Source organism: Pseudochaenichthys georgianus, chromosome 12 (assembly GCF_902827115.2).
Source record: "Pseudochaenichthys georgianus chromosome 12, fPseGeo1.2, whole genome shotgun sequence".
Lineage (NCBI taxonomy): Eukaryota > Metazoa > Chordata > Actinopteri > Perciformes > Channichthyidae > Pseudochaenichthys > Pseudochaenichthys georgianus.
The window spans coordinates 12370085-12385164 of record NC_047514.1 but is presented as its reverse complement, the minus strand read 5'-3'; the positions used below and the strand labels follow the sequence as shown (position 1 = coordinate 12385164).

Genomic DNA, 15080 nt, shown 5'->3' with positions numbered 1-15080 from the left:
TTTGTTTAAGTGTGTAATGGAAGCTAACTTGCAAGTCCCATCAGTTCCCTGTTTTGATATTTCTGCGTGGATTATTGAAGAAATACTTGCAAAATGCACTTAAAGCATCAAATGTAATCACTATGCAGAATGTCCCCTCTTAATTGAACTGTTTTATAATGTATGAACTGCAATAATTAAATGCTTGATTGATCATGTATTGTGTAAGAAAAATAAAATACAGTACTATTACTTCACTGAGTAGTAATAGTCTGAGCAATGGAGCTTCTTTTGGATCAAATCCTCCCTCTGCTGGTGAAACTCTGAAACTGCTGCCAGAAAGAGACTTAGAAACATACCATCCACGGTTGTCCTTCCGATTAGTTATACATCTCTCATACAATTAATATGCCATAACAGTAAAGAACAGTGTTTCTGACATGATAAACTATTTACATTTAAACTATAAAAGTACGTGTTATGATAAACACAGTTAAAAGTTATTGGGCCTACAATACACTGTGTTTTAGTGTAGAGGATAGAGTGTCTGACTGCATGATGACTGATAATCTTTATAGTTTATGTCACAGTTGTCTGCAGAGATTTACGAGTAACTACAATCGGGCCAAATCACGCCTTCTCATTCACCGATGCTCAACGTGGTCAGACTTTTCCCGATGCTTTGCAAGCGGAAGTTATAATGTTTTTCCCGTTTGGATTTGTTCATGGAAAAAGCCCAGGTCTTACAAAACGAAGGGGGGGTTGAACATTTTTTACTTGGACTGCTGACGCGTCCACCGGCTGTGTAGCTGGTTGCACCGTGGCACAGCTTCCACCATGTTTCTCCACTTTTTAGTGTTAGGGGCCTTTGTTTTGCATTCTGAATGTTACTTTTCGGAGGAAATATACCCGGAGGAGTCGCAGATTCAGCCTCCTACGGTGGTGATCGCGATCCTAGCCCGAAACACAGCTCACTCCCTGCCGTACTACCTCGGGGCTCTGGAGAGACTCAACTACCCCAAAGATCGCATCACCTTGTGGTGGGTTTTCCTGCATGCTGCTGGGCTGTTTGTGGGGGGGGGGGTCCTCCTTTTATCCGACTATAGCAGCCGTTCAAAAGGTCAATAGCATTTAAATTAGTTTGAGGAAGCAGCAGAGTCCTACCCCTCCCCTACTCCTTCTGTGCCTTTCACAGTCCTGCTGCCTATTTCTCTATCAATCCGCCGCATGCATTTCCTACTGTGTGGTCTATGACATTTTATCCTAGCTGTTTGTTTATTACTGATTTCTGAGCGACCTTTTTTTAAATACAAATGTGACTAGCACTAGTGATCGTATAGAAGATGATTAGTGCCAAATGAGAACAATGTTTTGGGCATGTGAAAACAAATCTGAATTCTGAGATGTAAGTCAGAACTCAAAACAATAATCTTTTTGTCACATTCCACATTTTGATTTCTTATGTGGCCCTAATCCTCTTCCATATAATTGAACCCAGCATATTTAACTGTCTTTTCAAATATGCTTCTGTGGAGGTTTATAATTATAGTTGTGTCATAAAGTTGTATCATTTAACATTTCGACTTGTTTGATAAGATGAACCTAGTTCCAGGAAAAAATACAGTTACCTGGTTGCAGTTACCTGGTTGCCTTGCAAAATACACCTGGGATAATCCAGACATTATCTAGGCATGTAGGCCTACTAGAATACTGTTCTAGTATTTGTATTTCATTGATTTATATATGCGTTTCCAAAATAGATATTCTATACAGTAAATGTTGTCACTGTACATTTTAGAACGTTAACATATTAAGCATGTCAATGTATTTTTCAATATTGGTGTTATAAGAGTGTATAGGCAGCATTTTGAAGTACACTTTCAACATGGAAAATCGGATTCACAGTATGAGTCATTCCATATCAATATCATGACAAAGTGCCTTTTCCCAAAACATATTGAGAAGTTGAAGTTGGATGAACTACCAATAAGGGGTAACTGTTTTCAGATCATTCAAAAATGACATCACTGAAAAATCATATTTCATCTATTTGATGCAAAAACCATAAAATCCAGTATTGCAATGGAGATTGGAGATCATTGCTAAATGATTTATATTTAGGCCCAAAATGACCTTACATATCCCAAATTATTCTGGAAAACAACTCTTTTGAAGAATGCTCTCTCAATTTTGCAATAACTCTAGGCTGCTCTACCAAATCAAGATGTGCTTAAAATGTAAAATGTAAAATGAATCACAGAGATCCAACTAGCAATTCAATGTCAAAGTTGTTGTAATTAATTCTTCCTCAATGAAACCACAAACATTTGAAGCTTCAGTTCTTCAGTCATCATTCTGCATTCGTCTCACACCCTGCCTTCTCTGTGCTCCTCAGGGCAGCCACGGATCACAATGTGGATAACACCACAGCAATACTGAAAGAGTGGCTGACTGTCATGCAGAAATTCTACCATTATGTTGAGTGGAGACCAATGGAACAGCCCACGTAAGTACGAATGCATGAATGTATTGAACCTTATTTACACTAGGGATCAGCAAAGATCCTGCCCTGACCCTGTAGGTCATGTGTAGAGAGAAGTACATCTTACCCAGCACACTTCAGCTATTTTTATTTATTCAGGATAAGTTACATTTAGTATTTTACATGTTTTGTCTTTTTTCTCAACGTTTTTTAAAAACACCTTTTATAGCCTCAAGTTTACATACAGTATAAGTCATAGTGGAGCGACTGTGTTCCCTAAAAAGAAAACTGGTTACGTTGCAAAATAAGGAATGATGCAGCACGCCCCTGCTTGTCCATACAACCTGACTGTGTGGACGTCTGTCTGAGATGAAGAATGCATTAGTGGAATTTGTTTGTGCATGTCAAGTATACACTCTACTCTGCTTAAAGTCACTTAACTCTATAAACTGTCAATAGTGGTGTGCATATACTTGACATACACAGAGTTAGCTATATGTAGTAGAAACCATAACGCCTTAACATAATTATAAATGATGAAGTATTAGAAATGGGGATGCAATGCAACTAACAACTTTTTTATAATTGATTAATCTGGTTGTCTTTTCTTGATTTATTCTTTTGTTCTATAAAATGTAAGACACATATATCCATCCCCAAATATCAAAGTACAAGGTTATGTCTTTACAACTCTGGATTTGTCAGTCAGATTTTGTCAGTCCAAAAAAGACATTTGATTTAATATGATATCAATCAGAAGGGCAGGAAATCTCAAGATTTGAGCAGCTGAAACACCATTTTCTGCCGCTTTAGCTAAAACATATGGATATCAAAAATGTTGGCAATTATTTATCCGTTTATCATCTTTTCATTACAACTTTTATGAGGATTAGGCCAATTAGTTCCACAATAACCTACATTATATTGTCTCTTCATTTCCCTCTCCCTTAGGTCCTATGCAGGAGAGATGGGTCCTAAGCATTGGCCCAACTCCAGATATGAGTATGTGATGAAGCTGAAGCAGTCAGCTCTCGACTTCGCCAGGAAACGATGGGCCGATTATATCCTGGTACATAATAAGATATCTCTTGTGACAGCTCTATAAGAATCCTTTCAGCTCCTTCCCTTGATTTATCCGATGAGATCTTGTCCCTCTTTGTTATTTCAGCGGCCTGTTCAAGAGACATGACAATAACTCTCACATTTTTTTTCTCTCTTTTTTCCTTTGTGTCCTTTCTGTGACTGTTTCAGTACACTGACACTGACAATATCCTCACCAACCCAGAGACCCTCAATCTTTTGATAGCCGAGAACAAGTCAGCCATCGCTCCCATGCTCGACTCTCAGGGAGCATACTCCAACTACTGGTGTGGTATCACTCCACAGGTGAGGGTGAAATGAATGGTGATTTAATTATCCACAAGAAAGGAATGAAAATACATGTGGAGAAAAAGTCAGTAGGACTAATAGGCGTGAATTAGTATGAGAAAGTTGTATTCTAAATAACCATACTTTAAGAAAATAGATGTATGTATATTCCGTACACATAGGACGTAGGAAGCATACAAAAATGACTACCACAAAGATCCCTACCTAAAAGTTGTTTTCAGGAACTTTAAAATAACACCCTCCAACATAATACTCCATGTCTCTCTGTCTCTCTCAGGGATATTATCGGCGAACAGCAGAGTATTTCCCCACCCGGCACCGTCACAGACTGGGCTGCTACCCTGTGCCCATGATCCACTCCACCTTTCTGCTGGATTTAAGGAAGGAAGGCATGAAGAATCTGGCCTTCTTCCCCCCCCACGAGGACTACTCATGGCCCTATGACGACATCATAGTGTTCGCCTTCTCCTGCCGGGCTGCAGGTTTGTTAGTCGTTGTGCTTTTGTTATAGCGTCAGGTAGAATTATGTCTTTTTAAAGGGGAAACAAACTAGGATGTAACAGAATGAATGACTCGTACTTTCTTTATGCTTCTCAGAGGTACAGATGTACCTGATTAACAAGGAGCGATACGGGTACGTGAACGTACCGCCCAAACCTCAACACACCTTGGAAGATGATCGCCTCAACTTTGTCCACGTCCACCTTGAATCCATGAGTGAGAGCTGAGACTGTTTTCACTGTTTTTAGTAGAAGAGAGATATTAGCTATGAAAATAGGATAGAGAAATAAACTGATACACCGTATTTATTCTGACTGCAGTCCTTTTAAGTTCATCCTGTTTTATTTTTTTCCTTTGTCAAACAGTTTTTGGTCCTCCAATGCAGCACTCAAAATACATCCATATGTTCCAAAAACAGAGAGACCTCATGGGCTTTGATGAGGTAAGAGACATCTCCTTGTTTTAATACATTTTCTCATAAACATGTCAATGAAATAGCCGAGGTCTGTATGGCTTAGGGAAAACACCATTTCTATATATTTATATATTGTTTACATTGTGTAAATAGAGATTCAATTGCCTATAGTAGATGTAGCATCTGTGAAAAGAATATACTCCTGACTTTTAAGAAATGAAAGACTTGTATAAAGTCAAAGCTGGGAGTTAATGGTATTTGTCCTCTCCTCAGATTTATCTGATTAATCTGAGACGGCGTGATGACCGTAGGGACCGGATGTTGTTCTCTCTCAATGAGCTGGAGATTGACGTCAAGGTGGTGGACGCTGTGGATGGAAAGTGAGCAAACTCTCAGGGAAACACTGGCTTTAGGGAGAGAACTCAACTGGTTTAGAGTATGTTTTTAATTGTTAGTGTGTGAGAAAGAAAGACGATTATGGCAGAACAGATATATTGGAGGATAAAGAAAATTCCCCACAGAAATTAACTGATAAATTGGCTTGTGATTTGGATCAATTGTACTATTATTTAATGATGATGATTTGAAAATATCTTGATTATGGTCATTTATTTCAAAAGTAAAGATTTAGCATACTGTTCACTTTACCTGTGCACAACATTTTGAAGGCAGTGGTCGCATTGAGGTTGTCCGTGGAATGCTTTGAATAAAACAATATTCAATAATATATTAATAAATATGTTTGTTTGTGCAGTGCACTGAACAGCAGCGACATTAAGATCCTGGGTGTTGACCTCCTGCCAGGATACTACGACCCGTTCTCTGGACGCACCCTGACCAAAGGGGAGGTGGGCTGCTTCCTCAGCCACTTCTTCATCTGGAAGGAGGTGAGAAGAGATGCCAAGTGTACAGACATGAAGGTTTTTGTTGACATGACCCAAAGTGGTTTGTAGAGAACTATACAGGTAGTATGAACATGAGGATTTACATTGAAATTCCGCTGTTGGGTTGGGTTTCACTGAATATAATTTATCTCAATTTTGTAACTTTTCTCTTGTTATTTCACTCACTGCAATTTATAAAATATTTCTTAGTTTTCTTTTAAAGAAGTCTATGAGAAAAGGACCATGAAAATGAAAGTAAAACAATTCTTAGTGCAATTATTATTTCAAAAACTAATTTGAAATGTTCTTCCTTAGAGTATGGTTTTCAAACATTTCATTTATGGGCCCATTTAGAGTAAAATAGACAATACAGAATGTATTTTTTGGTTGTACTTTTGGTTGTGAACCGAATAACTTGATGGGATTTTCAGGTTACAAATTATTAAATTGTTACAATATCCTTACACACCGGGGACACATATTTATGTATTAAAGACATGAAAAAGTGAATTTTGCATAATAGGTGACCTTTAAAATATATTAATATTTGGTAGACTGAAATTCACAAAATTCAAAATGGACCCAAATTGAAACACAAGCCCACTATGTATACTCTCAGACACTCAGAGTATTTTTTTTTACTGTTTTTGAGTCCAACCCCTATTAGTCACTGTTCGATCTTTGTTTCTCCCTCGTGTTTTGTTTTTGTTTATCTGTATTTCTTAATCCTCTCTTGGTCCATCTGAAACTGATGGATTCCCCTCTTGTCGTCAGATCGTGGAGCTGCAGATGGACAAGGCCCTTGTGCTCGAAGACGATGTTCGTTTCCAGGCCAACTTCAAGCGACGGGCCCTCAGACTGATGGAGGAGGTGGAGCAGGAGGATCTGAACTGGGACATCATGTAAGAAATGATTTTTGATGCAGTTGTTGTTCTGGCAGGGATGGCTAAGGTTAGGTTGAGTCAACAAAGTCTCCTTAATGGTATGTTGTGTGTGCCTGTGTAGAGGAATGAAGTAAGAAGTCATTGAAAAAATGTATTTCTAGGAATTCATTCCACACAGTGTTTCAGGTATCCAAAGGACATAGAAACACATGGTTTTAATTGTAGTCATATTTAGATGATCAGACGCAGAGTGAAAATAGTTTATTGGCAGGAACATGTGAAGTGTACAAGCATCTTCTTTGCGTTTTCTGTATTGTGGTTGCCATGACTTTCTGAATTTGGTTCAAAACATATGCAGAACAAATGCTGCAGAAAAAAACGTTACTCCTACCATGATAACCAACACATATGGCAGCAAAGAACAGCAGCAGATATCAGGACTTTGTTGTTTGGGACATTGCGTCCTTCACCATTGTTTTTGTTCTTTTTTGTTCTCATTGTGGCTTAATCCTGCTACAGATACTTTGGCAGAAAGCAAGTGAATCCCGGAAAGGAAAAGCCGGTGGAGAATGTTCACAACTTGGTAATGGCCGACTACTCGTACTGGACTCTGTCCTACGCCATCTCCCTGCAGGGAGCGCAGAAACTGCTCAACGCTGAGCCGCTGTCCAAGATGCTTCCTATCGATGAATTCCTCCCCATCATGTATGACAAACATCCCAAGTATGTATGACGACGAAAATACGTTGTACCTTCTTTTTTACTTGTTTTCATCTTTGCTCTTCACATTCAGCAACTTTTAGGATCAAACCTGTTTTTTGTACTTTACAACCTCCCTGCACTGTCAAAACCATTTAATCTGAAACCAGCTTCATAAAGGAAAAATGCATTATTCCCTATGGTTGCCTAAACTTGCATACACGCTATATATTTAGTATAGTTTGTTGTGGAGTAAGTAGATTAAAGACTGAAGTGAAGTATGGTTTCTCTATTCTTGTTTTTTTAGTATGAAGTTATTTTCGAGTTAAATGAGAACACTACATGTTTCTCTTTATGAGCTGCAGGTTACATTGCAGTATGTCTTTAATGGAATTATTATCTGTATTTGGAGCAGTATGGTGGCCAGATATGCTTTAACAGCCAGAGTTGATTTAGATCTGTTTGTGGCAGACTTGTGCTGATCTTTTGGAAAATAAATTCAAGTTCTTTTTTGCCATAGTTTTGGAAGGAAATGCTGGCTTGCCTGACAGTCGTTTCACTACTTGCCATGGCTTTTTTACAAGACATTTGCACAGTCAGTTTGCCCAGAGGATGAATATATTACATTTTTCATCAGTCAAATACTTGCTATCTTCCCTCCATATTTTTCAGAATAATAATAATCACATTCCCATCAGCATTGACTTTACTTTGTCTTGAGTGCTAATAAGCAAATGCGAGCATGGTCATAAAATCAACTAAGACGGCAAACTTAGTGAACTTTATGCCTGCAAAACAAAGCATGTAAGCAATGTCTTTTGTCAGATGTTAGCATGCCAACAGTTGCATTTTCTTAGAACAGCAATGTGCATAAGTATAGCCTTACAAAGCAGCTTGTATGGCAGTAAAGTAGTTTACGTTCTTTCATTCACGTTGGCTTACCTCAAGACTGTTGTATTTTTCGACTGCATCTTTATGCAACCCTGACCCAATTTTGAACCCTAATATTTTTGTCATTAGCCCTAACCAAATGACTTTTCTCATCACCCCACAGTCATTGTCTGACAGAGTAACTGAGACACATATGGGGCACTGACTGTAGGAGATGAAATGCACCTTGGGGCTGAAGGGCCTGCAAACCAGAAGGCTTGGCAGTGTTTGTGTGCTCCATCATGTGTGCAAAACTGGCTCAAAGCCAACCCACTTTCCATATTCTCTCTCTCACCTCTGTGATTCTAATTCGATATGCTTGACTGGTCCGCTAAGAATGCACAACGACTGCACAACGACCGCAAGCTATACATCCGTCCTGCTGTTGCCCTCTATACTAACACAAACTAAAATCAGCCTCTGTCTCCATCTCTTGTCAAACCAGTGTATTCCCAAAAAATCAGGACATACTACCAAAAGCAGAGATGGCATAAGTAAACCCATCCTTTACTAAAGTATAAGTACAGATACTCGTGTTTAAAAATACTCTGGTAAAAGTAGAAGTACTGACTAAACTTCTTTACTCAAGTAAAAGTAAAGAAGTATGGGCTTCGAAATGTACTTAAGTAAAAAGTACCCATAACTACCAACAGTTTTAAAGAGTAACTGACCTCCCTTTATCTTAATAGAACAATGATGTCATTGATAGCTAATGAATGTTTCGATGCTGAACAATGGCAAAATGACAACGTTTTCATTGGTCCCTCTTGTTCAGAGAAGACCAGGAAATGAAGGATACACGGATTGTGTTAAAATCCATAGGCATGCAATGACTCTAAATAATAATGATCACGCCACCAAACACAGATTAAAACTAAAGTAAATAACCTATTTTGAAAATGTAAGAAGTAAAAGTACAGGTATTTGTAGTGGAGTACTGATACCAGAAAAATCTACTTAAGTACAGTGACTAAGTATTTGTACTCCACTACTTCCCACCTCTGACCAAAAGTGATAACTGAATTGATGTGAAATAAAAATCGGAGATGCAGTTTTCCTTCTGTTATTAGGAGTTAAATATATATTAAAAGGAAGTCTAATCTCTTTCACTGTTCTCTCTCTGCAGTGAGGACTACAAGTCCCATTTCCCAAACAGAAGCTTACAAGCCTACAGCACACACCCCCTGCTGGTCCAGCCGTGTCAGTACGCCGGTGATCCTGATTGGGTGAGCGACACGGAGACGTCGACTCTGTGGGACGATGACGCTGTCCGCACAGATTGGAGGGGCTCCCACAAGACCCTGAAAGGGGCTTCGCCGCCTCCACTGTCTGCCGCCTACAAGGATGAACTTTAGAGAGAGCAGACGTATCGGCCGAGATCCTGCGGGTCAAAAGGCCACGAGATCAGAGAGACAGATGCTGAGGGGATAAAGTGTTCCAAGACTTTATTTCAGTCCACTCTGTCACCACACATGTTTTTTTGACCGAACTTTTCAAAGCGTGCAGCAAATGTGTGGAAAATGGATGGAAACAGTATAATGGACAGTGTTAAGTGAGGCTGTTTTGTAAAGATGTGTAAAACCTTTGGTGTTTTAGTTCTCGTATGAACATCGACACTTTTAGTCAGACATTTTTACAACTTGTATTCTGTTGGGTGCTGACTGAGGCTCCTGAAGCTGCACTGCTCTAAACTCCAGGCATGTCTGGACAAAATATGATATTCTTTTTTATTTTTACCTTGTTGGTAGATCAATCTTTCTATCCATTCCTCCATTGGTGCATGTCTTTCATTGGAACTGTTAACAGTTATATTTAACACAAGGCTTGGCTAACCCTCATTAATATTTCCATTGGCTTTATTAGCAGTTTTGAAGCTGATGTACCTGATGGTTTCTAGGGACAGTGTAAGACTGAATGTTTGCATTTGGCAATCAAAGCATTTTTTATAAATCTTTTTTTATATAAAGTCATAGTGAGATTAACTGAAACAATCTCGAGTGCTAAGACCAATTCTCCCCTTTGGCTGACTTTTAATATTTCGCTCATTTCACATTAAGTTACAGAAATTGGGTATCAATTTTGAAGTTTGCACAATATTTTTTAAGCACTCCATTTTTTTGCCATTATAGTTTATATTGTCAAACCCTTAAAGTGGTTCATACATTTCATTTGAATCAGCAGTAATCACAATTCCTCTAGCTGTTTGCAGGCTTTTCAAATTACAGCTACAGGACCTATTTTATGTATTTTTTTTACTTATGCTGACATCTTTATACACCCTACTCATTTAGTCATTTTATGGAATAAATGCAGCATGTTGATATGTTACCTCCATATGTTGGCAGTCTAACTGTGTTATATCTTTTTCAAAAAAGACCAAAGAAGAAATCTTTGAAAGCCATATCACGACACAGCCTTAAATAACCTATTTGTAACATCCTTGGGATTCTTAAATCTAGAAGTGTTTTGACATTTGTCTGCACAGCAATGCAAGTAACTGATGTGGTAATTTAAATGGATATATTTCAATTAAGATCATCAAGTTACACTAAACTTATATTATGGATTTCCATATTCATAAGCAAGTGCAATGGCCTAATTTCATGTATTCCTTTTCTATCTGTTATTATGAGTGTTGCTTTCCCTTTATATGTCTTAATTTATTTTTTGATGCAGAAAATGGATGAGTAACAAAACATGATGTCAAGCATGAAATCAAAGTGCAATGGCTTTTCTGACAAAGCCTCTCTGTTTGTCTTCTAGCAATACATTGGTATTTCAATGTTGTTTAACAGAATGTTTGATGAACTGTAAAGCAAACTTTTAAAATTTTGAAAACATGAAAGTGTAGTTTTGATAATGTTCTTTTACTGTCTGGCTGTGATGATTATTATTGTGAACGATGTCACTTGAGCGGCCCGACCAAGTAAGGAGACAGAGGCAGAACGTCTTGATACAACCCGGTGTGAGTATTTATTCATCATTTGGTGCCTGGTCGCCCACATCAATATTCCCCAATGACTGTCTCCCACACTATTCTCCTCAAATGAGCCCAACATGCCACCCTTTATAGCCTCACCCATCGGACCGTACCATCCAAAAGGGGTGGCATGTGCAGAAATGGTCAGCTCAGATAAGGACCGTAGTTATTCACAAAACACCTTTAGTGGAGAATGACAAACATCCTTTACTTACATTATATTTAATTACGGTATGAAAAGAAAACCCGTTATAAACTAACACGCCAAATGTACCTGATAACAAATCACCCCCGCCTCCAAGCTGCTCCTTTAACCCCATCCAGAACGATAAAAAGGACCCGCTGTTTCCCCGGGGGGGACAACCAGCTACCAGGTTTGACTTCCCTGGCCGGTACCTGACCGTAAAGTTATACGGCTGCAAGGCAAGGTACCACCCGGCGATACGCATATTTGCGTCCTTCATCTTGTGAAGCCATTGAAGTGCACGATGGTCTGTCTCTAGGATGAACTGCCGTCCGAGAAGGTAGTACCTCAGGGAGTCGATGGCCCACTTCATCGCCAGGCACTCCTTTTCAATGGTCGAGTACCTTGTCTCCCTGTCCAACAGCTTCCGACTGAGGAAAACCACCGGTTTCAGCTCCCCATCCACTTCCTGTAGCAATACCGCTCCAAGGCCTACCCCTGAGGCATCTGTCTGAACGGTGAATAGCTGTTCAAAGTCTGGTGAGTGAAGGACTGACTCAGTGGTAATGGCTTGCTTCAGATCCTTAAAAGCTCTGTCACAGTCCTCGTTCCAGCGGACTTTGGCTGGCCCCGAGGCCTTGGTGAGGTTGGTCAACACCACTGCTCTTTCTGACAGCTGAGGGATGAACTTCCGGTACCAATTGACTAACCCCAAGAAGGACTTTACCTTCTTCTTTGTGGTTGGCACGGGGTAGGCGGTAATCGCTTCGATCTTACTCAGTTGTGGGCGGATGACACCTCCCCCAATGACGTAGCCCAGGTACTCCACCTCTTCCTTGGCAAAGGCGCATTTACGGGGGTTGATGGTCAGTCCAGCAGCTTGGATCGCATGGAGGACCTGTTGTAGGTGATCCCTGTGTTCTTCCCATGTTTGGCTGAAGATCACGACATCGTCCAAGTAAGCTGCGGAAAATGTTGCAAACTCCCGCAGTACTTGGTCCATGAGCCTCTGGAAGGTCGCAGGGGCACCATGCAGTCCAAAGGGCATTACCCGGAACTGGAACAGTCCAAACGGGGTAGTAAAGGCCATCAGCAGCTTGGCCTCAGGTGCCAGTGCCACCTGCCAGTACCCCTTGGTGAGGTCCAATGTGGTGATGAACTTTGCTCGTCCCACCCTCTCTAACAACTCGTTGATTCTTGGCATGGGGTATGGGTCAAACTTCGAGATGCTGTTAAGATATCTGAAATCAATGCAAAATCGTAAGGAGCCATCTTTCTTTGGTACAAGCACCACTGGACTGCACCACTCACTGGTTGACACTTCGATGATCCCCAGCTCTAACATCAGTGTTATCTCCTTCTTCAGGGCCAGCACCAACCGTTCAGGGATACGGTAGCTTTTCTTTCGGCTGGGAGCAGTCTCCCTGAGGTAGATGTTGTGCTGGACCAGATTGGTGAAACCAGGCTGTTCGGTGAAAAGCTCTGGATCCAATAGCTCATTGATTTCTTCTTGCTGGACCGATGGGAGATGTGTTACATCCAATAGACCTGGTTCAGGTAGGTCCGTGGGGAAAAACTGCTCCTCCACCTCCTCTTCCCCCACTGGCTGTATGAAAAAGTGTTGCGATACGGTGTCTAGTGGATCTTGGAATCCTTTTAGCAGGTTGATATGAAACGTCTGGTGCTTCTTGGTTCTGTCCGGCATATGGATTTCATAGTTGACTGTTCCGACCTGTCTGGTGACCTCATATGGGCCCTGCCATCTAGCCAGCAGCTTGCTCTCACTGGAAGGTAACAGCAACAGCACCTTCTGACCAGGTTGAAACACTCTTTCTCTGGCCTTCTGGTCATACCAGGTTCTCTGAGTCTTTTGGGCATTCATCAGGTTCCCCTTGGCCAGGGCTGCCATTTTCTCCAACCGCTCCCTCATCTTGACCACGTAGGATACAATGTTTTCACCGGCAGGCTTCGGATTCTCCCAGTGGTCTTTAAGCAGATCCAGGGGACCTCTCACCTCACGTCCATACAGCAGTTCATAAGGTGAGAACCCGGTTGAGGATTGTGGCACATCCCGGTAGGCGAAGAGGAGGTATGGCAACCACTGGTCCCAGTCGGCACCTGTCTCTGAAACAAACTTGCGCAGCATGCTCTTCAAGGTCTGGTTGTATCGCTCGACAAGGCCGTCCGTTTGGGGATGATAAGGGGTGGTCTTAATGCCCTTTACTCCTAGCAGCTGATACACCTGCTTCAGTAACTTGGAGAGGAAGTTTGTGCCGCAGTCAGTAAGTATCTCTCTGGCTATGCCTACCCTAGAGAATAACTGTAGTAGGCAATTCGCCACATACCTGGCTTTAACAGATCTCAGGGGAAACACTTCGGGGTAGCGGGTAGCATAGACACAAATTACCAGTATGTAGCGGTTACCCGCTGCACTTCTCTCTAAAGGCCCAACTACATCCATACCTATTCTTTCAAACGGAGTTTCAATGAGGGGCAAGGGCTGTAACAGGGCTTTAGCTACCCTTTGCCTAGATGTAATCTGGCAGGTCTCACAGGCCTGGCAAAACTGGGACAGCTGGGTGTACAGGCCTGGCCAGGCAAACCGACGACCCACTCTACACAGTGTTTTATTAAATGCCATGTGCCCTGCCAAAGGAACTGAGTGGCCGAGTTCCATTACCGTGTTTCGGAGTAACTGGGGTAAAGCTAATGCTTCAATCTCACCCTGACGGCGGTACATAATACCCTGTTTAATGAGGTAAATAGCATCCTCCTTAAATCCTGCATCTGCTGTTTTTACACCATCAACCTCTGACACTTTCTCAAACCACTGTGTAAGGGAAGGGTCCTTCCTCTGCAGCTCACCTACATCGGGGGGAATCTGAATGTCTAGTGGGTGACTAGGTACAGGGAGCTCTATGCTTTCCTTAGGGGCAGCCAAAAATGTGTCCCTGCGTTTCTGCGCTTTGGACAGGCGCTGCTTGTTTGTACCTGCCTTGAGCTCAGAATTATAAAATGGTAGCTCACCAAGGGTCGCCTTTGCCGTCTGCGCCCTTGTAGCGACATTACACATCCTAATCTGGGTGTCTGAGTTTACCTTGAACTCCCCATCGGAGGGATTGGGCTTCCCGGGCACTTCTACACTCTGGGGATCCAAGGGAATGACTAGTGGAGGAACTGATAGGGCAATTGGTGATGGCTGTTCTTGCACAAGATCTAGCAACGTTGGAACATCCAGGCCTAAAATGACTGCATAAGGCAGCTTGGGTGCTAGTGCCACCGGAAGAAGGAAAGTCTGCCCCCCGACAGTCAAAAACACCTCGGCGGTGGGGTAAGGCTTTTCATCTCCGTGGATGCAACTGATGGTAGCTTTATCAGGGGCCCACTGATCCTTGCCAACAAGACTTGACCTCACCACTGTCTGGAAACTGCCACTATCCACCAGTGCTTCCTCACGCTGACCATTGATGAGTACCGGAACTATCCGTGCTTTTTCCTGCCTAACTACTGGCTTCCTGGTGGGTCTGGGAACAGTGCAAAGAAGAGAGGGCTTACTCTGCCTAGCCACTGGGCATGTGGGTGGTGTGTGGCCAACCTCATTACAATGGTAACACCTTACTTCTGGCTGAACTTGCCTCTTAGCATAGGTCATTCGACTTGGCGTGGCTTGCTTGCCGCTGCTATTGCTACCAAAGGTGTAACCACTACCCTTTTCACCCCCAAAAGCATTACTTTTGCCCGACGGGTATCGGT

At 41.6% G+C, this 15080-nt stretch overlaps 1 protein-coding gene across 1 annotated transcript; it reads left to right on the top strand.

Annotated features, from left to right (window-relative positions):
- Positions 1 to 712: 712 nt before the first annotated feature.
- Positions 713 to 11008, top strand: cercam (cerebral endothelial cell adhesion molecule). The gene is made up of 12 exons (XM_034096222.1): positions 713 to 1019; positions 2375 to 2485; positions 3413 to 3530; positions 3713 to 3847; positions 4128 to 4332; positions 4448 to 4567; positions 4717 to 4793; positions 5040 to 5146; positions 5521 to 5653; positions 6425 to 6552; positions 7054 to 7257; positions 9290 to 11008. The coding sequence occupies exons 1-12, from the start codon at positions 817 to 819 to the stop codon at positions 9516 to 9518; spliced, it is 1770 nt and encodes a 589-aa protein (XP_033952113.1). The 5' UTR covers positions 713 to 816; the 3' UTR covers positions 9519 to 11008.
- Positions 11009 to 15080: the final 4072 nt, after the last annotated feature.

What these genes read in the sequence shown, in the direction of transcription:
- cercam (XM_034096222.1), top strand. Translation starts at nt 817, where the DNA reads ATGTTTCTCCACTTTTTAGTGTTAGGGGCCTTTGTTTTGCATTCTGAA. An exon ending in AGACCAATGGAACAGCCCAC is followed by an intron (nt 2,486 to 3,412) that starts GTAAGTACGAAT and finishes CCTCTCCCTTAG; the next exon opens with GTCCTATGCAGGAGAGATGG. An exon ending in ACTTCTTCATCTGGAAGGAG is followed by an intron (nt 5,654 to 6,424) that starts GTGAGAAGAGAT and finishes TCTTGTCGTCAG; the next exon opens with ATCGTGGAGCTGCAGATGGA.